The 25,846-nt window shown below is 49.6% G+C and overlaps 1 protein-coding gene across 4 annotated transcripts in view; it reads left to right on the top strand.

The window, feature by feature from the left end:
* Window positions 1–25,846, top strand: part of HRAS (HRas proto-oncogene, GTPase) — a 72,413-nt gene that overhangs the window by 41,864 nt on the left and 4,703 nt on the right. For 2 of the 4 annotated variants that reach the window (XM_084630438.1, XM_084630439.1), the window contains 4 exons: window positions 4,030–4,177; window positions 12,992–13,150; window positions 20,725–20,903; window positions 24,014–24,173. In XM_084630438.1, coding sequence (XP_084486564.1) covers window positions 13,040–13,150; window positions 20,725–20,903; window positions 24,014–24,173 — 450 coding nt within the window. In that variant the 5' untranslated portion in view covers window positions 4,030–4,177; window positions 12,992–13,039. The remainder of the gene's footprint in view (window positions 1–4,029; window positions 4,178–12,991; window positions 13,151–20,724; window positions 20,904–24,013; window positions 24,174–25,846) is intronic. The other 2 variants (XM_084630440.1, XM_084630441.1) reach the window with 1 other exon arrangement.

Raw genomic sequence — 25,846 nt, 5'->3', positions numbered from 1 at the left:
TATGTAGCCTGTTGTAAAACTAGGCAAGTATCTAGATGAGTTGGTGTACCCCCATGGGTATGCGTACCCTTGTTGAAAACCACTGGTCTAGGTGAAATTATTATAATCTAGAATGAGTGCCCAACTGGTTGAAAGGCTGTACTCCAAAGAGTAGTCTTGGTCCTCTGTCAAATAAGGAGGACATAGCTAGTGGGGTCTGTCCTGGACCTGGTACTAGTTGATATTTTCATTAATACCTTGGCTAATGGAGTGAGAAGAATGTTTATAAAATGGGTGGATGACACCAAGTTAGCAGGAGTTGCTAGCACTTTGGAGGCCAGGATTAGAATTCAAAACAAGCTTGATAAATTGGAGAATTGGTATGAAATCAACAAGATGAAATTCAGTAAAGAAAAGTGCAGAGTACTACACCTAGGAAGGAAAAATCGAATGCACAACTACAAAATGGGGAATAGATGGCTAGGCGATAGTACTTCTGAAAAAGGATCTGGATCACAAATGCAATGAGTCAACAATGTGATGCAGCTGTGAAATAGGTTAATAATCTGAGGTGTATTAATATTCTGAGGTGTATTAACGGGAGTGTTGTATGTAAGACACGGGGTAATTGTTCCACTCTACTCAGCACTGGTGAGGCTTCAGCTGGAGTAGTGTCCGGTTCTGGGCACCACACTTTCAGGGAGAGGTGGACAAGTTGGTGAGAATCCAAAGGAGATCAACAAAAGTGATTAAAGGTTTAGCAAACCTGACCTATGAGGAAAGGCTTAAAAAAACAAACAACTGGGCATGTATTATCCTGAGAAAAAAAGAGTGAGGTGAGGACCTGGTATGTTGTCTTTATAACACCCTTAACATAACAGAAGATGATCAATTTTTTCTCCATGTCTGCTGAAGGTAGGACATGAAGCAATGGGCTTAATCTGCAGCAAGGGAGACTTAGGTTAGATATTAAGAAAAACTTTGTAACTATCAGGGTAGTTAAGCTCTGGAATAGGCTTCCAGGGGAGGTTGTGGAATCCCCATCATTGGAGGTTTGTAAGAGCAGGTTGGACAAACACCTGTCAGGGATGGTCTAGGTTTACTTGGTCCTGCATCAGCACAAAGGGATGGACTAGATGACTCCGCCAGTCCCTTCCAGCCCTTCAGGTCTATGATTCTGTGCTCTCCTGAGTATATTTAGAATCTAGCAAAACAATAATTGGTATTGCTGTCTTGCCTAGAGGCCCCAACTGAGATTGGTGCTGTACATATGTGTAAGTCAGAGACAGTCCCTGGAGAGCTCAGGTTTGAACAGACAAGACAAAGGGACAGGGAAGGGGAAAGTGACTTGCCCAAGGTCACCCAGCAGCTCGGTGGCAGAGCTGGAAATAGTACCCAGGTCTGCTGATTGCTTTATGCTCTGTGACTGGCACTGTGCCTTGTAGTGAGGCCTTCTGAAGTTGTGGCTCTGGCTGACCCAGTCTGTGTGGGATGGCTGGGCTAGCTGGATATCTCCCCAATGGAGTCTTCCCTATGCTCTGGGTACTGATTCAGTGATTCCCAGCCACTGGTAGTTTGGCCTGGGTTTGTGACTCCCTCCCTTAATGATCAGCCCCTTGGCTGGGCCTTGGTGCATGGTCTCTGCCCACCCCCTGTTCAGCTGTGCACTTTCTATTCCACATTGGAGCCTGGTCTGGAGCAGGCCAAGTCCCATAGGTGGGGGGAGGGGGTACATGTATTTGAATGGGGGTGGAGGGCACAGCCAGGGTCTGATAAACTGGAATGGTTGCCTGCGTGATAGGCAGATGAAGGGTTAAAGGGGAAAGCTCTCTGCACGCCTTCCCCAACATAATCCTCTGATTTGGAAGAAGAGCGCAGGCTGGGTAAGCCTACCCCAGGTCTGGGGCAGAGAGCTCCATTCTCATGGCCCCTGTGCGTGGCTGGCAGATGTTTCTTGTTTCCTGAAGCTGTGCTGCTCGTACTGCCTGGGAAACCCACAGAGCGGGGGAGGATCTGCGGGCTACTGGACTGGGAGCGGCTGCTGCCAGGCGGAAGCGCTTAGTTAGGTTTTCCTAGACAGCTCTGAATGGGAGCCAGCAGCCCTCACGCTACGGGAGAAAATCCACGAGGTCAGGAAATCCAGCAGCAGCTCCAGATCCGTGCTAGGGCGGTCTGCTTGGCATTGCTAATCCCAGCCGTTCTTTCCACCTCTTCCCCCCCCCCCCCCCCCGCAAACGATAACCTCCAATGGCTTTTGACTCGATATCTTGCTTGGCTTCTGATGTACATCATTTGGCATCATTCTGAGGTATCTGCGTGCAGGATGTTAGTTCGGTGACGAGGGCAGAGGGGGTGACTGTAGTTCGAGTCAGTCTCGCTGAACAAGCACCTGGGCTCTGGCTTTTCCTACTCTGCCATGTGTGTACCACAGCATCCAGCATGGAACAGAGACGTGGAGATGTTAGTGGTTTTTTTCCTCTTTCTCTCTGCTTTAAAGTCACCCCTGTTTGAGAGCTACAAACTCCTCCTCTCTTCCGCTTCCAGAGATTATTTGTTTTAGGCCAGAAGGGATCCCTGTGACCAACTAGTCTGAGCTCCTGCAGAACAGGCCCTAGAATTTTCCATCCCGTGAGTCCTGCACCAAGGGCAGGAACGAGTGGTAACTGTTACCACTCGAGCAAGTGACTGCTTTCCTTCCCTGCCTCCCCCCCCCCCTTTTTTTTTTTTTTTTTGACAGCCAAGAAGCCTTCTCCAGAATGACACGTCTTCGCAGGCAGGCCTCATCTGGTGCTGGGGTCTCGGTGGGCGCCCAGGGGCGGGCGGGCTAGCTAGCTAGCACTGTAAGCTGTGCACACACCGGCTAGTCCGCCCACGGTATAGCTGCAGTCTCTGTGGGTAGATCTGCTGTTACATACAGCATGAGCACTGCAGCACCATGTGCGCTTACTAGACATAGGGCAAGAGGGGGATAAACGGAAACTGCCCGTCCCTAAAGAAATGTGGCTGCCAGCAGCACTCCATAAAACCCAGCATGCTGTGGCCTATAGGCCTTCTGTAACCTCTGGCAGCTGCAGGACGGTGCCTTCTGCTGCTTAATAATTAATGGGAAAGTCCCCCATCTGCTTTGTGAACAGAAGAACTTGGGTACTATAATAGCAAAACTATTTTAGTCCTCCTTGCTCCACTCCAACCCCCCAGAGAGTTCCCCTCCCAGAGGGTTGTGAGCTATCAGGAAGCCCTCAGCACCCCAGCTTGTACTGGTAAACATGACCTGCGGAAGGGGAAAATATCTTGGGCTTCTGTCTTTTTCCTTATGGCGATTGAGGCCCTCTGAAAGGTTTTATTAAAAAGGAGCCTGCTTATTTCATCCCTTGAGAAACCCAGGTCATGTGGACCCTGGAAGACTCCATGGCAATTGGAAGGCTAATTAGATGATGACCTCACTGGAGAAGAGACTGAAAGCTGAGCAGAGAAGGGATTTTTATGCCTTGTCAGTATCAGGCTCTTGCTCTGATTGCAGTGATGAGTGGCCTGAAAATGATGTAGCTGCACTGGGGAAAACCCCATGTGTCAGACTCCATTTGCATCTCGTGCTTTCCTTGTGTAAAGCTTAGGGTTTGCACTACTGCACCTACATCAGTGACTGCCATAGCACTCGTGATTAGAACTGGGGCAAATTCCCAATGTCAACAAGGCCTCAGTCACTGATTAAAAAATAATTTGGTTTTTAACACCTTTATTTCCAATGTAGTATAAACTATTTGGAGAAAAGATGTCTCTGTTAAAGAGTCAATTAAGTCAATTAAACAATACACAACCTCTGAGAGACCCAGAAATTCCTCCAATTTTACCAGCCTCAACACACCTGATATTTTTAAAGTAAAAATCAAGCAGAAATCTTGGTTTTGTGTTTTAAATTACTTTTCAGGCTTTCTCCAAGTGAGCTGTAGCTCACGAAAGCTTTATGCTCTAATAAATTTGTTAGTCTCTAAGGTGCCACAAGTACTTCTTTTCTTTTTAAAAGCCCACTGTTTGACATATGCGTTGCAGGTGGTTTTTAATGGACCAGTAAGGAAAGGTGTCCGTCCAACTGGTTTCTGGAATTTGGAAGGTGCCCAGGAGGAGACTACACCAGGTGCCAGCACCTCTGCTGCTCTCACTTGAACACAGAAGTTGGCACAGAGCACACCAGTGCCTGGTATGTATATGTACTGTTAGCAGTCTGAATAGATATGATTGGATCTGTGTGTAAACCGATGGTGTGCCACATAAGGGAAGATCACAGTTGATCTGAAGGGGTATTCTAGAAGATGTCTACACACATTTGCAAACAACTCAGCTCCATGTGTAGACACTCGTTTTTGATTTGAGTGGCTAGATTAAACTGAAATAAGCGTGTCCACACAGCTTTTTGCACGAGTTCAGCTAAACTGGTTTAAAGTAACGCCTTTAGATAAGCACATGCCACTCTGTGTGTAGATAAGCCCTTGGAGCACATTTTATATTACAATTGATTAATACTGGGGGAAGGTCCTCAAAATCCAGTCACCTCTTTATTGGGGGATTATTGAAAAGAGCTAGATCGTAATTTTAGTATTAGAATTTGGTATGTAGCTACCTGCCACCCAGCAATATGTAATATGCATGGCTGGCACCATGGAAATCTCTCCTCCCCTCTTGTGCCATTCCTATGGCTGTTAGTAGTGTTCGTATTCCCTTGTAAATAATCCATCATGACAGCCTCATGTTTGGTTCTGCAGTGTTTGTAAGTACTTCTCCCCTCCTGATGCCACTGGGAAGCCATTTTCCAAGGCTGTGGTGGCAGATGGCTCTTTTCCGTTGCAAATGGCCCCAAAATTGGAAATGATCTACTCAGTACACCTCAGACTTTTTACCCCACCCTTTCTGCATGCACAGCAGGGATCATGTCAAAAGTGGGAACTTGTTCTAGAGTGACTCCCTGTGCCACTAACCTACAGCACGTATAGCTCGTTAGCATGCAAATGTCCAAGCCAAAGTGTCAGTCCTCTTGCTCCCATCACATAGTGATAGGCTGTTGTCCGCCTAGGAGACAAGCGGGCATTTGTTTGACTTCCCGTTGCATACTGACATGGGGCCACGTTGGGCCCTCCCCATGTCAGTCTGGAATGAGTGTGCACTGGCTTCAGTCGAGTTACTGGTGTGAATCTGGAGTGCAACAGAGAGCAGGATTTGACCATGGAATATTCATCTTCTGCCCACAATTTTCCCATACCACTTGTGCTGTGTTCTTCCCAACTTCCTGCAAAAGGGGTGCATTTAGGATGAAGACTGTTGGATGACTTTGGGAGAGGGAGGCTTCCTTGAATGTTGATTTAATATTCCTTGAATAGTCTGTAAGCTTGCATCAGAAGCTGGGCACATAGCCTGCAACACCATCCCCTTTCCAGCTTCTCCAAACACTCCTGTAACCCTTTATAAACATCAGGTTGCATCTGCATCCTAAGGAAAATCCTAAGGGGACCTTAACTGCAGTGTCACAGAAATGCTGCTGTAACAAGCAACCTGTCTGCACCCCAGGCAGTCTATGCTGGCATGTCTAGAACCAAGAATAAAGCCTGGAGCAGTCAGAAATGGACTTATTCACCGACATCCACCAGATCAAATTTTGTGTTACTGGCTGACTGTTAGAAAGGCCAGCCTCTTAAACTTAAATTGTAAGCTCTTTTGCGCAGGGACCATTTTGTGGCGTGTGTGTGTGTACACAGCATCTAGCACAATGGGGCTCTATCCCTGACTGAAGACATTGCAGATTAATAATAATGGGACATTGCCACATTCCTCCTGCTTTAAAGTTAAAAAAAAATTTAGCATTTAGTTCTCAGTGGCAATGATCTCTTCTGCTCACTTGATTTCTTAAATCAAATGCCTCACTGTGACGTGGGCTGTAATTATTGGGCTGTTTGTCAAGTGGGAAGCTGATCTTCAGGAGACTGTATGGACTGTGTAAGTGACCTAGTCATTCAGCAGAACCAACTGAGAATTGCCACCCAAAAGTGGGAGAGGGGAAGGAAGGGAGGGAATCTCTAGCTGAAATCTTCTTTAACTTCTGGAGTAGAGCTGTCTTCAGTCTTTTCTGCACTTACCTCATGATTCTGCTGCAAAGTGGGGGCTGCTGCACCTCTGATCTAGCAGACGTGCAGTTAGACAGGGGTGTGCACACCTTTAAATTTTCCTTTGTTTGCATTGAGCGCTAGCTTCAGAGTGGCAGTTACATCCCTGACCCTACTGTAGTCAGCTGCATTGGGATAACCAGCGTGGTTTGTACCAGTGTGGTCTGAGTATGCAACAGGGTGTTCTTAATCCTAGCTTTTGTCACTGAACCTCCTCTATAATGCCCTAGAGCAACTGGTCTAGCTGCACTCTAAAGAAGTATTAAGTATTATGCCCACCGTGCCAGCACCATCAGCAAACAAGCAAGTAGTGTGGCGGCTGTGACGGCTAGTAAGCGAGGAGGATCCGAGGGGACTACTTTGGGCACTAACAAGGAGGCAACCTTTCCTTCTCCTCCAGTTACTGAGACAGCATCTGATGAAAGGGCTTGTGTTAGAGAGGTTTGTGTCTTGCTGTTCAAAGCTTTAGTGTTTGAAGTGTTAAGTCTGAGTGTTTGGTCTAGTTTATACTGGAAAATGTTTACTGCTATCGCTATACCAATATAGCTATAATGGCAAACCCTCCTAGTGGAGGCGCGGCTTATACTGGCAAAAAATGGCTGTTTCTGGTATAGGTCTTACCAGTACCCTGAATGAAATGAACTACACAGGCAAAAGCATTTTTTGCCATCATAACCGTGTCTACAATAGGGTTTTTATCTGTCTAAAAATGTTGTTTAAAAAAAATTGCATCTCTAACCAACATTACTATACTTCCAAAAGTTTTAAATGTAGACATGGCCTTCCTCTTAGAGTTTGTTCACTGCCTAAAAGCCCACAGCCTTTCCAAGGGACGTTCTTTTGCAACATACAGTGCTGGTTACAATCTTCACTTGGCATCATTGCTAACCCTGACTGTTCAAAAACTCAAGTCTAAGCCCCCAGAAATCATGAGATTCATTTACATTTTAAATCAAGATTTTTTTTATGTTAATTTGCCTTTCGGATTTTGAGCCCCTAGAGTACCTGTTTTTCAAACCTTTCTCTGCAACCATGAGTGCGAGACACTTGCTTTTCTTCTTTCTTTTTAAATGGAAAGCTGAGATTCTTAATTAATCATGTGACTCCAGGAGCTGGGATTTTAAGAAAAGCACCAAATATTTAATTTGCAATAAAATTGCCAGAGTTGGGAACACTGCTGTGAAGCTATTGACTTGGCACCATGATACAAGGTATAATGTATGTGGGTGAATCTTCCTCTGCTAGGTCCCTGATTTCTGCAACAGATGGGAAATTCCTCAGCTATTTCACTTAAATTTTTAAAAACTGTTTCCACTGACTTAAATATGAAAATAAGTATCAGTGCAGTAATCCCCAAGTTATTTAATTTGATCCTAAATTCAATTTATTGTACATTGTCCCTATATTTTAAGTTTTCGGTAGACCAGTGGTTCTCAAACTTCATTGTACTGCGACCTACTTCTGACAACAAAAATTACTACATGACCCCAGTGCCCTATGTCACTCTAGATTTTAGAGTCTAGAATCAGGGCTGGCATTAGGGGGAGGTAAGCAGGGCAATTGCCTGAGGCCCCACATCACAGGGGCCCCTGAAAAGCTAAGTTATTCAGGCTTTGGATTCAGCCCTGGGCAGCGGGGAGTCTAATGCCGGCCCTGGTGACCCCATTAAAACAAACTTGTGACCCACAGTTCGAGAACCACGGCTCTAGATTTTTATATTGGGAGAGCCTGGGGGTGGGGAGTGGAAGTGGAATAGCGAAAGGTGTTACAGTTCAGAACCAAAGAGCTTTGGCAAAGCTGCAAGGGAGCTTTCCTTTTGTCTTCTCTACATGTGCTTTGAAGGAAAGGATTCAGTCCAACGTCACCGCCTGGTAACCAGGGATTGGGTGATTGTCAGTGGGATTCCAGCCCGGGTGGTAATTAGTTTCCTCTTGGCTTCTCAATGGTGTAGGTGAAAGACTGTCACCTGTGTCTTGGTTGGGTTGGCACAAACCTGGTTCTTATTCTAATAGGTTTAAAGCAGTGGTCACCATCCGGTCGATCGCGATCTCTGGCGTGGCTGCAGCTAAGGCTTGCTCCCTGCCTGCCTGCCCCGGCCCCACGCCACTCCCAGAAGCTGCCAGCACGCCCCAGGGGTCTCCCTCTGTGCGCTGCCCCTCTCTGCAAGCGCTGTCCCTGCAGCTCCCATTGGCTGGGAATGGGGGATCTGTGTCCAATAGGAGCTGCAGGGACAGTGCTTGCAGAGAGGGGCCGTGCGTGGGCCATGTGCTGCCTGCCCCCCTGCAAGAGTGCGTTGCCCCCTTCTGGGAGCAGTTTGGGGCCGGGGTAGCCAGGAAACCTACCTTAGTGGCAGCCACGCTGCACCGCTGACTGGGAGCCGCTGCACGTAATTGCTGCCCAGCAGGAGGCCGCACCCCAGCCCTGAGCCCCCTCATGGAGCCAGCACCCTGAACCCCCTCCTGTGCCCCAGCCCTGACCCCCTCTCAGAGCCAGCACCTTGTATCCCCTCCTACACCCCTGGCCCAACCCAGAGCCCCCTCCTGCACCCAGACTCCCTCCCAGAGCCCACACCCTCTCCTGCACCCAAACTCCCTCCCAGAGCTTGCACCCTTCACCTCCTACTGCACCTCAAACCCTTGCCCCAGGCTCAGCCCAGAGCCTGCACCCCTTTCTGAAACCCAACCCCCTATCCCAGCCTGGGATGACAGGGAAGTGTGTGGAGTGAGTGGGGTGGGGCTTTGGGGAAGGGGAGGGGCCTCAGGGAAGGGGCGGGATAGATCCTGGGTTGCCCTTTAAATTCAAAAAGTGATCTTGGGCGTAAAAAGGTTGGAGACCAGTGGTATAAAGTTTGCTCGATGCACATGTCACTCTGTTCTCAACAGTGGCAAAGCCCTCCTCCTGTGATGTGACGCATAGATCACTGGTTCGTATGTAAAATGCCTATATTGCTCTGTATGGGCTGGTCATTGGTATCTATGTTGAAGAGGATTGGTGCTGACGCACTGCCCCATGGGAGGCCATTTTGTCATCTCCTGTGGCTCTGTTTCGTTTCTGGCACAGTTCTGTGTGCAGCGCTGAGGGGCCTGGGCAGAGCAATGGAAGCGGCAGGACTGGAGGAGCAGGAAGTGCCATGGCTCAGCGCTGAGGTGCACGGGCAGGGCTGAGGGGGGCAGGGCTGGAGGAGCAGGAGGGGCAATAGCTCAGCGCTGAGGGACATGGACAGGGCTGCGGGGACGGGTCTGGAGGAGGAGGCGTTGCAATGGCTGAGTGCTGAGGGGCAGGGCTGGAGAAGGAGGAGCAATAGCTCAGTGCTGAGGGGCATGGGCAGGCCTGAGGGGGCAGGAGGTGCAACGGCTCAGCATTGAGGGGCACAGGCAGGGCTGGGGGGGGGTCAATGCTGGAGGAGCAGGAGGTGTGATGGCTCAGCACTGAGGGGCACGGGGTGGCTGTGGAGGGAGCATCAGGTCTTGAAAGAGGCTTTCTTTTAAATTTATAAAACCCTCTCATCCAGCAGACTCCAAGCGTGCGCGCCCACACTGTGCAAAGTATTACTGACTATGACAAACTATAAATGGGCTGTAACTTAGCTGTCCCTCCCCACACCATTACACACACACACAAGCAAAAGCCTGAGCGAATACACAGCCTTGAAGCTTAGCAGACTGGCTGTGAGCCAGCATGGGAAGTGAATACTAGAAGCCAGGGCCTGAGCGAGCACAAGGCCTCCAATGCCTGGATCTGTAAATCCAGGGACTCATCCCAGTAGATCACAACTGTTCTGACTGCTCACAGGATCTCGGGAGTTGCAGCCCAAGATTGAGGAGCACCCAGGTCGAGCGTTGCAGGGGGTTACAGTACGCTGCGTGGGAAGGCCTGCTTGGTAGCAGTGTCCCTGCCGCCTGGCTCCTCTCCAGGAACACTAGGTTCGATGGCAGAGCTTTAAAAACAAACAAGGAAGCTTGAGTGGCTGGTTCCGTTTGTGTGGGAGCCAGCGAGTGCCTCACTGTTCCAAAAAGAGATGCTGGGACAGTGAGCCAGGGGGGAGATGGGCTTGGGGATTGGTTGGCATTACGGCTGATATCGACATGCTGATTCCTGACCCTCGGCTGACTTCTGGCAGGCAGTAGCCATAGTCTGATGGGGGGGTGGATTTCCATTTAAACCGTTAGGGTTTTGTAATCTTCCTCTTGTACATGCTGAGTCAGAGTTCCTCTTTCACAGTGGAATTGGGACAAAAATAAAGGGTGTGTATGTGGGGGGAAATAAAGGGTGCACGTCCCTGCCCACTGCTGGTAATGGCAGTGCAGGTTTCTGCCGAAGCCGGACTTCCCAGCAATACCAATAACAAATGCCCTCTGCCAGCACCTTTCACATTGCTAATGAGTCAGACTGGCTGAAGCTGGGGAGACGAATGCCTAATGTACGCTCAATTCCTTGGGAAAATTAATGAGCCTTTTTGAAAGATCGTCCCCAGCTCAGGAGCACTGAAGAGACGGGAGGGCTGAGGGGGTTGGGCCCTACTTCCTTGCTGTTGCTCCTCAAACAAGGCTTCAAGTAGCCAGTATAGTAATAGGGGCTTATTAGCTTAGGTGACTAGCAGGTAATGTAGGTGCCCTGCCCTCTGATGTGTGAACCTGTTGCAGAAGGCTGTAAGTGTTTAACTCAGTTCTGAAGATGGTGGCATAATTTGTTAGTGCTGCCTAGTGATTAGTGCAGAGGCTGAGAGCCAGGACTCCTGGGTTGTACTCCCAGCTGTGCTGTTAACATTAACAACATAGTCTCTGATCTTAACCAAGTCATTTAGGCCAAGATTTTCAAACCCGACTAGTGATTTTGGGCACCCAACTTGAGACTTCTCTAAAAGGGCCTGATTTTCATAGGACGGGTATTCAGCACTATCTGAGAAATCAGGTCCCTTTAAATTGGGCAAGTTAGGTGCCAGTTTTGTCTTTAATCTCTCTATCCCTCAGCTTCCCCATCTGTAAAATAATGCCCTACCTGACAGCTCAACCCATGAATGTATGCAGTCACATTGAGAGCATCAGATGGTGCATGCTGTCGAAGTGCATGGTGTTCTGTTTAGGATAGAATTTGTGAAAAGGTTTTAATTCAGATTGATTTTTCTTTAATTATTTGAAGTGACTTCGGTTACTGATGATGGATGCTAGATAATGGGTCTTACCAGTAAAGTTGTCTATTTTAGATGACTTCTCCCCCCTGCCCCTCCAGTTTTAGGCGAAGTTCACATATTTTTAAGCAAGATGAATTCAGATTTAAATTCGAATGAATTTGCATTCAAATAGCAATCTGATCATTAATGCAGAATAAAGCCAGTTGACCTCCAAAGGCAGACATGTGTGACAGAAGGAAAAAGGTATGAATTCAGAGAGTGTGAACCAGTGGATTCTAACCAGCCTCAGGGATTCTAACCAGCCTCAGGGATCACGAAGGTGAGCTGGCCCTCCAACAAAGCCCCAAATCCCACAGCCCCAAAAGGTACTCAGCCATGGCCAGGGATGATCTGACTACCACAGACATGCTGGGGGGAGAAAAGGAGGCCAGAGGGACTGCAGCAGTACTTAGCAAAGGGGTGTCTCTATATTCAGGTTATCACAGTCTACGCCCAGTCTTTAGTTCCACTTCCCCATATGTTCTCTTACATCTCAGGTAAGTCCGGAGTTTCCCAGGGAGGCATTTCCCAGCCTGTGCCCAACTCTCCCCAAACTCTACCTTGTTCCCAATGTGTCTGCCTCTTCTTCTGCCCCTCTCTGGAGCTGTTTTTTCCCTTGGTACTCCTTCAGCCTCCAATTGTCTTGGGTGCTACCCTCTCTCTTCTCTTCTCTGCCATCAGCTGGGTCTGGGTTATATAAATTCCATGTCCCACCTATTCCCAGCAGCCTCTGAGAGGAGTGATTGATTGGAGTCAGCTGCTTGGGTGGGTTTTTTTTCTCTCCCAGTGTGATAGTTCACTATGTCACATATGGATACATTTCCAGGGAGTTCAGTGCCACAGGAAAGCATAAGAGGTTATAGGTCCTTTGGGTGGTTTTTGCTTTTCTAATTTGATAGTCTTACAAGAGAATATCTGGAGGGTGGGATGGTTTGTATGTGTGTGGGGAAAGAGAGGGTAGTGCAGTCTGTGGGTAGAATTCATCCCTGCTGTAATTCCATTGACTTGGGCCAAGTTACACTAGAGATGAGTGTAGGCCTGGGTCCCCCTGGTGATTAGATTTCTTCCAAAGGAAGGTCACATTGCTGCTGCTGTTATCATCATCATCTGAAACTCATTTTCAGAGGGGAATGGGTTGGACAACAGCATCATACATTCACCTGCCTGCCTAAGTGTAGTGTCCATGCAATGGGAAGCCTTTTAAAACACTCTAGAATGGGAGGCAGCCTGGGCTTGTAAGGCCCTGGACAGGAGTCAGGAGATTTGGGTTCTGTTCCCAGCTCTGTCACTCACCTGCTGTGTGACCTTGGGCCAGACACCTCGCCCCTCGTGTTTCCCTCATACGCTTTGGCTGTCTTGCCAAATTCTCAGATTCTCTGACTCTGTTTGTACAGCCCCAGTTTCTGCTGGGGCACATAGGTGCTACTGGAATACAAATAATAAAAGTCAGCCGTAACTGGCTGGGTTTTGTGGGAATGGGACACCCTCGATACTCATGCAATGAGGTTATCGTTTCACTCCCTTCTAACTTCAGCTGTCCCCACTTTGTACCGGTGCCTCTTGCTGTGTCATGCTGCATAGCCACCGCTGTCTTTCTCCTGCGTGGCTCTGGTGCAGCAGTGGCAAAGCTAGGTGACAATAAAGAAGCACTAACCTAATGCTGATGGTGTCTGTATCTCTGTCCTTGCAGGTGGTGGTGCTGCTGGAGACGAGACCCTGAGCTGGGGTCAGCAGGAAGATGACCGAGTATAAGCTGGTGGTGGTTGGAGCAGGTGGCGTTGGGAAGAGCGCTTTGACAATACAGCTCATTCAGAACCATTTTGTTGATGAATATGACCCCACGATAGAGGTGAGCACCCTGCAGACTCTGAGATGGGAGTGAGTCTGAGAGTTTCTTATATGATCTTCAACTTTTTAACTTTGCGGTGGATTCCAGGGGCTGTTTGTTTAACCAGAGAATTCAGAGTTAAAACATGGAGAGATCAAATCTGAGAAGCCAACCCAAAGACCTGAGTTACAACTCCAGGGTTGGCTGTAGCCCTGTGGTTCTGAACCTTTTCTTTACTAGGCCTTCCCAACCAGCTGGGACACCTCTCCTAGTAGAAAGATGGGAAAGTCAGGGTATCTGCAACCTGTGCCCCCCTGCAACTCCCCTTTTAAGAACTCAAGATTCAGCCATAGGAGGTGAGGTTCAGCTTTCCTAACATTTGATTGCTTGTGCTTCCAGTACACGCATTCTCTTCTTGAAAGCACAGTTGAGCTCGAATGGATAACGGCAGAGAAGAAACACAGGCCAGATCTGGTGGAAAAACTACCAGTTGGAAGTGCATGTGAAAAAAATCCTCAATGAGAAGAAAGTGAAAATACAGGATCTTGTATCCCTCCCAGGTTTCTGCAGCTGGTGGCGGGATCAGCTTCCTTAGTGTGGCTGGGGCTCCCTTAAAATCAAGAGCTCCCTTTTCTAGGGCTGGGCAGCTAATTCTCTGACCTTCCATCCTTGGGGAGCTGAGTTCAAATCTCGCTTCAGTCCCAAATGAAAATGCCTTGAGTCTGGTCTCAGCCTGAGCCCCCGGGAGATGTTCCTCCACTTTACAAAGCTACCACATGTTGCCACAGCACCCCTAAGTGTGTCAGGGGATTGCAGTGACCTAACTTGCGGTGGGTGGCTGTGTCTGCTGAGGAAAGGCCCCGGGCTGGAATAGCGGTAGGTGCTGCAGGTCAGGATGTTGCATGGGCATAGCTGTGGATGGGCTGAATGGCAGAGGGGGTTGGGAGCTAGGATTGAGGTGTGTTTGTTGGAACTTCTGGGGGGTCTTAAGGGGTTGGGTTTGTATGAGCTGCTTCAGATCAGGACTGAGATGCAATTGAAGACCTGGGGGCAGAAGGAAGTTTGCGTAAGGTCTTTAATGTCTATTTGTGTCTGTCTTTACTCCGTATAGTGACTTTCTCTCTTTCCTTTGGGAGGCTGATGTGACTGAGTGGACAGAGCACTGAACTGGGACTCGATCTGGTTTCTATTCCCAGTTCTGCCATTGGCCTCCTGGGTGACCAAAAAAGGCACAGAGAGGCAAAGAGACTTAGTTTCCCCTTCTGTAAAATGGGAACAATGATACTGACTTCCTCTGTAAAGCGCTGTGAGATCTGCTGATGCAAAGTGCTGTATGAGTGGTGGTGGTGTTTTATTGTCGAAAGAAAGGATTAACCCTTCTGAAGTGCCCAGAGTGTGGTGAGGGATGTGGCATAATCTCCTGAACAAAACAGAACTTTGCTTCCCTTCAAATAGTAGGGAGCTACTCTGCTGTCTTTAAAATTCAGCCCCCTGCCCTTGCTGCTACCACCAGTCCAGCCCACCAGAGGCAGCAGTGGCGAGAGCACTGGTGTGGACACAGGGCTGGTGGACAGCAGCACTTCAACCACTCTGTCACCTAACCGTGCTTGGAGTAAGTCTGTGCAACGTTGTGCTTGAAACCCTGGTGGACGCTGGGCCTGTCCACTCTGTGGCTGAAAGGGTGCTAGCAATTAGCCCTGGAAATTCATAGCCCAGAAATGTGTCGCGTTTCTCAGACACAAACTCCCTGTCCTCACTGCTTGAGGATGTTTTGTACTGGCACCCTGTTAGCAACAGATGGATCTAAACACAGCTTTTTGCTAGTATCACCGTTATAGTGATACCTTGAGGGCCCCACTTAGGATCAGAGCCCTGCTGTGTCGGGCGCTGTATATACACAGCCATTGTCTTAAAGAGCTTGCAACCTATATAGACAAGTTGGAAATGTTATCTCTGTTTTACAGTTAGGGAGATGAGGCAGAGAGAGATTAAGTGACTTGTCCAAGGTCACTCAGGGAGTCTGTGGCAGGTCTCCTGAGTCCCAGGCCTCCACCTTAACCACAAAGCCCTCCTCCCTCCCTGGGACTTCAGCCACCTTGTGGGCAGGATCTAGAACAACTATGTGTGGCGGAGTGAAATTACAGCCCATCTCACGAGGTCCTGGAGCCTGGGCTACCGTCTGAGCCTAACCATGTGCACCACAGTTAAAGAGCCCCTTAGCCTGAGCCCGAATCAGCGGGGATGGGCCAGCCGGGGTTTTTAATGGCCGTGTAGACATCCCTTAGGCTTTTCTGCTCCAGCCCCTCTTCTGGGCTGTTGCTGCAGAAGCTCCCACACTTTCTTAGAAATCTACTCTCAGTCGTTTTGCAGGAAAGCACCATGACAGCCCCACGTGACAGGAGATGCCTGTGCTGGGAAGTAGAGGTTTCCACTGCTCTGTGAGGAGCAGAGCCCTGCTCTTCCATTGGACCGGGAGAGGTGGAAACGGCCCCTCCCCTCCCCTGATAATGGACAGGAGAGAGTGCCCTGAACTTTCGAGTGGCTGGTTTTCAGCCTTGTTGTCCTCTCCAGCCTCACAGCCTTGTCTCTGGTGTGCCTGCCCTACCATTTCCACGTGCTGTAGAGATTCACTCCACGTAAACACGGTGCTGGGAATGTAAACCCTGAGCATTGTTTAACTGAATGTCCCCTGCAACCGGCACACTGCTACCGTCCCCTCTCTAACGTATGTCTGCACCTCCTGTGCCTCTAAAACACTTTTCCCCTCGTCTGCTTTGTGCAAGCCAGGCAGTCCCCTCCCATAGGTATCTACGGTTCCCCTGCCACTTCATACCCTCACAGGAACCTCAAACCACTGAGGCTTTCACTGCTCTGATAAATAAAGTTTTCCTCCTTTCACTTAAATATATTTGCCTGCTGCTCCCCGCCCCCCCCACCCCAGAGTTACACTAGCATGCTGTGCTGTGGATGGCAGGAAGGAATCTCCTTTCAGTAGCAGCCCCATCTTCCTAAAAATACACCATAATACCTTCAGCTAGGGGCTTTATGGGAGCTTTATCAACCTGTCTCTGAAGAACTGTGTAGAAGCAACAACTGGAGGCAGGATACTGGACAGGATGGTCCTGCAGTCTAAGGGGCATAGTTCAGGGGTTAGGTACCTGGCTCCCATTATTGGAACTAACTCACTTAATGTCCCCCCCATGAGTAGGGAGAATTCTTCTCACTGCACTTTACATTCATCCTGTATCTAGGCCTTGCGTTGGATTACTATGATAACAGCAGCTCCCTCACTGAGGAGTCCTCTCTGCTCCATTCCCGTGCATCAGAATGAGCCTTCCAGCTTCCTCTCTGCCATAAATCTCCTGTTATAAATGAAACTTGCTCAGGCAGATACAGCAAATCCCTCACCTGCAGATTTGGTGCTGAGCTGAGGCTGGGGGAGAAGTGCTGTGAAATTGTGCTAGAGGGCGCGGCCCCTTCAGCTATGGGAGAACATGAGCCCAGGCGCCCTCCTTCTTCAGGGAAACCATGCCTGGCATGTCTGGGGCTGATGCCCTTTTCTGGCGGTTGCATTCTTTCTGCACTTAAGAGGACTTGTACTGGGCGAGAGATGTTTGGAAAGCATGCAAGTCAGAGTCTCCCAGTGCGTTGGAATAGGTCCTACATGTCTCCGCCCGACCCTTCGCACTCTCCCAGCGGGTCTCCTGCTAAGCCTTTCTGGCTGCGGCTTCAGGAAAGCTCAGTGCTCTGAGCTGCCTGGGTCACTATCGATGTGCATCTGGGATGCAACAAGCCGCTAAGCCGCTGTTTCTGTAGCAATGGGGTGTAGCAGTCTGCTCTGTCTTGTTGAGCTCCGCGCATATGAAGTGGGAGGAGGGTTTCAGTCACCGTTCCTCTGATGAGCTCAGCTCAACCTTAGATAAGCCTCTTTCTGTAGTGTATGGAGTGTATGTAGTGAGTGTTGTCAGGTTTAAAGGGCTCTTAGAACTGGAAAGTTTCGACATGGTGGAAACTGCAGGTGGCCGGGACTCTGGCTCCAGTGGTCTGATATGTGCCCCTGTTATGACAGTGTCTTCATAACTTGGCAGCCGGCAAAAGGAGGGGCACAAGTGATGGTGCCTGGTTTAGGGAGGGGATGAAGCAGAAAGTAACATGAGCAATGAAAGAAAACACTGTGGCATTTTTGGTTCAAGCTGGGCAGAAAACCAGGAAATTCTTCCCTTGAAATGATTTCCTGGTAATATCTCCTGGGAACCTTAGATCCCATCTTACCCTGTCAGACCTGAAAAAATGCAAAACATTCTCAACAAAACCTCAAGGAACTCACCTGTTTCCTGGTTCTGTTATGAACTTGAAACTGAACCCCAGCTTTGTTAACAGAGTTAGGAAACTTTCCACGTGACCCTGGGTTCACTTTACCCTCAGGCCAAACTCAGAAGTTTAGCTGGAGTTTCACTTTGAGTTTTTGACTCCCTGCAGCCATCCTTCCCTGGGTAGTGAATGGAACATGGATACTTGCAGCCAGAGGTTTGTCCTCCAGACACATGCCAGGGACCACTGTCTTGTCAGTTAATGAAGGATCTGGATGATAGTAACCTGATATACACAGACTGATCTCCGCATGCTTCCTCCCTTGCTGCCAGCACCAAGAGGAGGCTTGGAATGTTTGTGAAGATGTTGTTTAATTGTAGAAGAGCTGGTGATGGTTGAATGCTGACACACTGGCCCCAAGCTCCATCACCTTCATGGGACACCTTAGTATGCAGGAGGAGATTAACGTGGCTGGGGACAGCATGTCCCACATCCAACCAGTAATATTGCCATAGTCTGAGGGTGTAAGGGTTTCTTCTCATCCATCATTGGGTCCCCCCAAATCTAGGCATGTAAGACTGTTTTGTCTATGTGGTGAACACCCTAGTGAATCTGGATTCTTTCCACTCAGGGACAGATCCAAGCATTTCTGACTGCAGATTCCCCATCTCTTTCCTGTATAAGACCAGCTTTGATAGGAGTTGGTTAAGCTACTTCCATGAACAAGCGAGCTGTGTTTACAGGTGGAGTTCCCCCTGTTTACACCCCCGGGGCCAGTGGAGGTGTGGGCTGTGATCTCAGAGACCAGACCCGTGCTTCTCTTGGCTAGTGAAAGGCATCAGGCAGGTTTCAGATATGTTAATGGGGAATGTGAATGCCTCCCTGGATGGCAGGATGCCATTCGCCTTTACAGTGGCTTGTGTCTTGCCAAGCAGTCACTCAACATTGGTGCTCTCTTCTATTACTGCTCTGTCTCTAGCCTTCCCTTTATGGGGAGGGGTATCGAGACGGTCACAGCTCTGAATTCTTTTGACTTCTTGGATCCCTGTGGGTCTGGTTTCAGGCCTCACTGTATGGTATGGAGTGTTTATAAGGCGTGCTTGTGGTTGATTTCCTAGCCATGAACAAAGGGAATGGGTCCATGTCAACTTCATTAGCTCAGTCTACAGCCTTCGATACTGTTGCTGACCTCTGCTTCTGCTACTCTTTGGTCGAAGAACAGTTTTTCTTGTGGCGGGGTGAAGGGGCTATAGCCCATCTGTTTACATTATGGTGGCTGAACCTTAGCAACTGAAAGAGCCAAACATTTAATTTTGGTTTTAAAATGAAGGCTTAGAATTTGCAAAATATCACAAAGTGCAGCCAGAGCTGCAGAACGATCCTTAAATCGCAAGATCTGGAACAATGATTTTTTTCACACCTGTGATTTCCCTCCCACCCTTTTTCTTGCTATGAAGGGATTTGGTTGTGAGTCTTACGCTTTTGAGGTTGGACTGGTGGGAAGAAAGAGACTAAGCTGTTTCTGTGATTTGCATGAAACATGACAGTCCCCTTTCCATGCAGATTGTCCCAGCAACGTCCCCTGTGGTTAGACTAGGCAGGGAGGAAGTGTGATGATGTCACTAAGGGGCAGAGCTTTATGAGGCCCTGCTTTTAAAACTCTTAAGATTCCCACTGAGAATCTCCAAAAGTGACTTTTTTTTTTAAACAGTTTTAACTTTTTCACACCCAAACCTACTTTCTAAACTGAAACACTCCAGAATGAGCCCCGTTTACATTACGCATCAGATTTCAAGGTTCAGCCATTTTTGCCTTCTCCATGTGAAAAATGGGTAGCAGCAATCCGTTCTACAATGGGGACAAGTATTTGGGGCTTTTGCATAACTGAACGGCTTTTTCTCCAGCTGTCCAAACTGGAACTTTGAACATAGACCAGTTGTGGGAAATGCCTGCCGCACAAGAGAATTTTTTGAGACGTCTGAATGAAAACAAGGGGTTATAATTAAATCCAGTTGGCAACCTTAACTATAGAGTTTGCTACCAACCTAGTACTACAACAAACGTTCAGACAAAAGGGAGAAAGATTAGTGAACTTGGATGCCCACCTTGAGGTGCTTTATATGTGCCAGATTTGCTGAGAGTTGAGCATATTAGGGAATCTAAAGCCATTAGTGAAGTCTGGAAATCTTGGCAGCTCTGAACTGGCTAATGGCTGGCAGAATTAGGCTGGATTTTGAAAAGGGAATATGAGGAAAATCTTTGCAAGGGAGGTGTCCTAGGCCTGGGAATTCCCAGGGGAATTGCTGGGAGGCCTGGCAGCTGGGCCAGTCAAGGTTAGGATGGATGAGATGTGGTAGAACATCTCCCATAGGGAGTAGCACTGTGTTTGCAAAGGCTGGACTGGATAATTTAGCAGGTCTTCTCTGTCTCTGATTTCCAGGACTGATTAGCTACAGGCTGCACTAGAAGTGGTTGGAGGTGTCAGTGACTCACATGAACTCCAGCCCCCACTCGCCCACACGCTGTTTGCATGTCCCTAGGTGTGGCCGCAGGAGGTGACTGAACCACCACTGTGCCTTGCAGCTCCCTAAGAAAAGCTGCATCAGGAAGGGAGGCATGAGGAGGGTTTAGCCTGTACTAAATAAAGTTAGAAAAATAGTTGTCTGGGCTGGGTGGCCCTAGTGTGAAAGGCGCACCTTGTCTGCCGGGAGACAGCGTCGTAAAGAGGAGGAACAGAGGTTGTGTTAGCTGCTGCTCTGGCACAGAGGGGAAATCTGTTCTGCCGCTCCCCCCCCACCTCATTCCATGTTTAAAAGGGGTTGAGTCAATTTAAGGCTGGCTAGAGCCAGGCGTAATGTGGGCAGAGATTGTGTAAGTCCCCTCTGCACAGCATAGCCAGTGTGCCATAGTCCTGGATGGCAGCACCCTCTTCTAGTCCAGTCCTGGGCCCCCACCTGCCATGCTGCCCATGCACCACAATCCTGACCTGCAGCACCCCCTGCTACGCTGGTCCTAGGTCCCTACGCACGCCTGCCAGTGTATTTCTCCCTGCCATTCCAGTCCCTGTGGAATTGAGGCTCCTAATCCTGGCAAATGGGGTGGTGGTATTTGTGGGGTGTATGCAAACATCCACTGGGGGTGACTAGGGTGAGACGAAATTCCCTTCTGTTTGTTAGCTGCAGCACGTCAGGATTGGAACCCCAAGGCTCAAGCAGCGGAAGACCCCTATGGTAACTTCCTGCTCATTCTCTCCTAGTGACTGTCCCTTTCTGTTGGCCCTGCAGGATTCCTACAGAAAGCAGGTAGTTATTGACGGAGAGACCTGTCTGTTAGACATCTTGGACACGGCGGGTCAAGAGGAGTACAGCGCCATGCGAGACCAGTACATGCGGACGGGGGAGGGCTTCCTGTGCGTCTTTGCCATTAACAATACAAAATCCTTTGAAGATATTCACCAGTACAGGTCAGTATCCCCTCCGAACTCTTCCCCTATGGTCAGGGCTGCTGTGCTGCCTCCCATTTTAAAGGGCAGGCCTGGCTGGCATACTGTGCCGTTTGCCAAGACCAGGCTTGTCCGCTGTGGGAGCGCTGGCTGCCAGCAAAGACAATTACCTCAAGCAGCCATTCCCCAGAGAAGGAAAGGAGCAGGCGGCTAATGTCAGTGGCTCTGATAAAATCCATCCGAGGGGGATTGCTGGTGGCCTTGGGGGACATGGTAATGTAACGTTTAAGTGTTTACAATGACTAAAGAGAGAGCTGATCCCTTCCATCTCTAATTAATGGCGTTGCACTGTGAGTGAAGCTGATCTCAGCAGCTCCTGCTGTGCAGGAAGGCTGAGAGAGGAGGGGAGAACCAGGCTCAAGGGTAAGGAGAGGCAGGGTGCCTGATAGGCAGGGCTGCTTCAGCCTTAGCTACTTATTAGAATTGCAGAGCACACAGCTAGGGAGAGGCCCTGAAGAGTATATAATGTGAACAAACAAGACAGATAAAGGCGGGGAAGGAGGGCGAGGTGACTTGCCTGCGATCACCCAGAAGATCAGTGGCAGAGCTGGGAGTAGAACCCAGGTCTCCTGGCTCCCAGACTAATGCCCTATCCACTGCACCAGGCTGCCTCTTAGACACCACACGTAATTTGGCAGTGGGAGGGACTAATGCACCCAAGGCAATAGCTGCTCTCTGGTTGCCACCCAAGGAGCAAGTGGCTGGCCCAGGTTGGACGGAGTGTGGTTTTGTGGTGTGACCCTGGCCCAGGTGTCTCACTGTAACCTAGCTGCCTTACACCTTCTCCCGAGGACTTGGCTTTGGGGGCAGGAGGGCTTTATGGATGTAGTCTGTTTGCAGTAGGAAATGCGGGAGGGGCTCTTTGTAAGCACATGTTTCACAGGCCTGGGAGCAGCTATTCCTTAGGCAGGCAGGCAAAGGAATGGGAAGCCCTGCCAGCACTGTCTGTCGCTGCTAAATAAGTGTTCTTCAGGGAGGGGTTCTGTGCTGTCTGGAGCACGAGACAAAGAGCGTGTTCAGCAAACATTCGGGGCAGTGAAAAGGTTCGTGGCTTCTTGGGCTCCCAAGGATCAGGCCCTCCGAGCAGGAAGTGCTGACTGACCATGCTCCAGCCCTGGGTGCCTAGAACAGTAGTATCTTTGACTTCTGGGAGGAGGTTTGCTCTGTAGGGTGGTTCCCAGCAGTCATTCATGCTGGCTGAGCAGGAGCTGGAGTCTGAAAGCCAATGTGATAGAGTGGAACTGTTCAGACAGTGGCTGACACACATGCACGAAGGGCTGCCGTTTGGTGCTCATGAAGTTGGGGGAGAGGGCTAATGGTTACGTATTGGTTTATCTAAGTAAAGGGTAGGTTGACATAGTGCAGGGCCCTTAACAGCTCTGCCAACGCACCTCAGGCCTGACCTGCGGCCCCCCTGCTGTCCCAGTCCTGAACCCCAGCCCACAGCTCTGCCGGTGCAGTCCAGATCTTATTTGTAACACCCTTTACTATTCCACTCCAGCCAATGCACCTCAGTCCTGATTTGCTACCAAGGCCAGCCCTAGATTTTTGCCAGGGTCCTATAAGAAGTGACACTTCGCAGGCCGCCTCTAGCCCCTACCCCCCACATTTGACCAGGTTCCCCATTTCTGAGTACCATCACTCCCTCCAGTGGCGGTTTCTGTGTATCTGGAAGCTGTCCCCTCCCAGCCTTTGGTGACCATCATTATCCTTTGTACACATCTCTTCTTCTTCATATTCTGTGGGTTCTAGCAATCCCCTTCCATCCGGGGGTCGAGGGAGCTGAGGTGGCTCTTGGTCTCTGCCACAGCTCCCAGGCGATGGGATCAGACAGGAGTGTGAAAGGGGAATCTGGAGGAATGGGGTGTGTATGTGTGCAGGAAGATCAGGATCCTGTGCACCTATATTGGCCGAAGGCAGCAACTGCCTGCAACACCCCTTGTTATTCCAGCCCAAGGTATGTCTCTTTGAGTAGACGAGGCTGGTTATAGAGGCCCTGATTTAGCACATTAAGCATGTGCTTGATTTCCATTGAAGCTGAGGAAAGTTAAGCACATACGTACATGCCTTGCTGAATTGGGTCGATAGTGCAGTCCATGGTTTTGCAATATGGACAAATGGGAACTGAGATGATGAGCCCGTTCACTTGTGAACGTCAGGATTTGAAACCAGAGCTCCAGGATTGAAAGGCCAAGAGGCCAGCATGCTAATTCGCTGCTTCTCACCTCCAGGGGATTTTGAACATGTTGAATGAGTATCCAAAATGGGGTTGGAATAATGAGAGGGATTAACGACACCTTGTTTGGTGGGGGGGGAGGGGAGAGGAGAGGAGAGTGAAATGCATGTGGCTTTTTATTTAGATCATACGTCTGTTCTCCCAGCGGGGCGAATAACCAAGGGGAACAGTTGTTGCCTTGGAAAAACACCGCGGAATCCATCAGCTCATGGTCCTGAGCATTCTCTTTCTCCTTGCTCGGTTCAAATTGGCAAGCAGATCCTAGCCAATGGCTGCTGCACATGGGCTCCATGTTCATTGCTTTGCATTTCCATATGAGCAAGTAAGACTTTGTTCCTGCCCCGGGATACGAGATGTTTCTTTGCCCCTGGACAGCTGCCTGGTGACTCTGGGATTACAGTACTGAGCCTGGCTGTAGTTTTGTTGCTGACAGAGGGAAGCTGTTCCCAGACAACCCTCAAGACCTTATGACAGGTCAAAGCTAGGCACAGCCCATGTTTATCCCGGAGCCAAAGGGGCCACTTTGGTTCTGTGTCCCCAGCCTTCCAATAACAAATATGCCCCACGTAATCCTTTTTAAAATGTATGAGCTTGTCTTGGCTCCACAAAACAGATGGACAAAGAGTGGGATTTTCATAAGGCACCTAAATGACATAGAAGCACAAATTCTGTTGACTTTCACTGGGGCTTGTATTAGCGAAGCAGAATTTTGTTCCTATCCGTTACAAGTGGCATGTGCTCTGCTCCCACGAGGATCTTTCTGAAACTAGCTGCTGCTGTTGTGACAATGAAATGGCTTTTCCCCTCCTCACTTCAGCATCTCTTATCTCTGCAGAGAGCAGATCAAGAGAGTGAAGGATTCAGACGATGTCCCCATGGTGCTGGTGGGAAACAAGTGTGACCTTCCGGCCCGGACAGTGGAAACCCGGCAGGCGCAGGACCTGGCCAGGAATTACGGAATCCCCTACATAGAGACATCAGCGAAAACCAGACAGGTAGGAGGAGAGATGGTTTTAAAATGTGAACCAATAGCAGTCCTCAAAGGCCCCCTTTTTATACACCTACAAACCCCTATCTCCATGTGACCCATCTAAACATTCCAGACTCAGCACTTAGTGTAGGTCCTACTCGATTTCTCTGTGGTGACAGTCACGTTGGGTTGGATAGGTTGTGGCTGGTGGGATTTCTGTAGTAAGTGTTTTGCCCCTGAATCCAGGTAGGGATATCTCTGGTAATGCCAGAGATGGGTGTGTGGATTCAGCATATCCTGAAAGACCAGGGCTCTGGGATTGGTGCCCGGAGAGCTGCCCCAGCACTAAAGGCTACACCAGCCTGTCTAGTTACCTCCTCTTCTCAATGCTTCATTCCATTGTTGTGGCTGTAAGAAATTGCCTAGTCAACTCAGCCAGAAGGAACCTCCTCCCCTGCTCCTCCCACAGCTGCCATCTGCCCCCTCCCTGTGTTGGGTGAGGAAACAATCCCTGAGCCGGCCTCCTGCTTCCCGCAGCAGTTCTGCGTGCCCTGTGACTGACAGCAGCAGGGCTGACGCACAGCCCTGTTGACAGAGCAACATGCATTTGCTGTCAGGCAAGCAATGCTCCAACTGCTAATTACACAGTGTGCTGAGCCTCCTCTGACAGCTCTGAAGTGCCAGTGAGCAGGGGAGTGAGCATGAATTAGAGCAGGCCAGCGCTGGCAGTGATTTACCGCAGTCGGGATGCTGGGATAAAGCTGCCAGGAAACCCATCTTGGGGAAGGGCTGCCACCTGGGTGAGCTCGGAGTGATGGTGCTGGAGAGATAAATCCACAGCCGGATCTCTCCCACGCCCCAAACCCTTCCCAAGGCTGCTACTTCTGTCTTGGCCAACCACACTGGTTTGCTTTGTGAGGATCCGATGCTGTGTCACAGCATGAAGGCCCATGTTGCGCCAGTGCACCGGGATAGTGTATTTGTGCTGCACTCATCGCTGTATTACACGAGTGCCTTGCGGGATTAAATGTGCCCCCCAGGAATCTGATTAATGCTACCCTTGCCCTATCCACAGCAATTCCTGATGGAGCTGAGTGTCCCGGGTGCTAGGCCTGGGAGAACACACGAGGTTCAGGGTTAGTGGCTACCTCTTCTCTGCCTCCCCTCTCTAAAAAGAAGTGTCTTTTTTGTGTCTTGCCTGCTCTCCCCCTAACTTCTTGGAGCCAGTGCCTAGAGATGGCAGAAACGACCAGTGAACTATTGTGGCGGTCGCGTGCCGTGTAGATCAACGGGGAGAAATGCCAATGGTTGGCGGAGTCAGTTGCCACCTCAAGGCTGGATGTTCCAGGAGAGAATTCCTCTCCCTATCCCAGTGAGCTGGTCCAGTTCCCTGCACAGTGGGGGCTTGCCCTGTGTGTGAGCTCTGGAGGGGGTGGAATTGAATGCACAGGCCAGAAAGGCGTGGTCACAGGGTAGCCTGTGTGGAATGAGTCCGCATCTCCAGAGCACTTCCATGATTGGCACCAGTAGGAGCTCTTCTTGGTAGTCTCAGCAGAGAAGCCTGGGGCTGAATAGGCCGCCTTGCTGCTAGAGGGGGTCCCCACAGGTCAGGGCTGAGACATGCCGGCAGAGGGTTGTGGGGACGCTGCTTGCCCTTTGGACAGGGAGGACTTCATTCTTCAGGGCCCTTGATCTGGG

Source organism: Lepidochelys olivacea (assembly GCF_965140295.1).
Source record: "Lepidochelys olivacea isolate rLepOli2 genome assembly, chromosome: 6".
In the NCBI taxonomy this organism is placed as follows: domain Eukaryota; kingdom Metazoa; phylum Chordata; order Testudines; family Cheloniidae; genus Lepidochelys; species Lepidochelys olivacea.
This window is presented reverse-complemented; position numbering and strand designations above follow the sequence as displayed.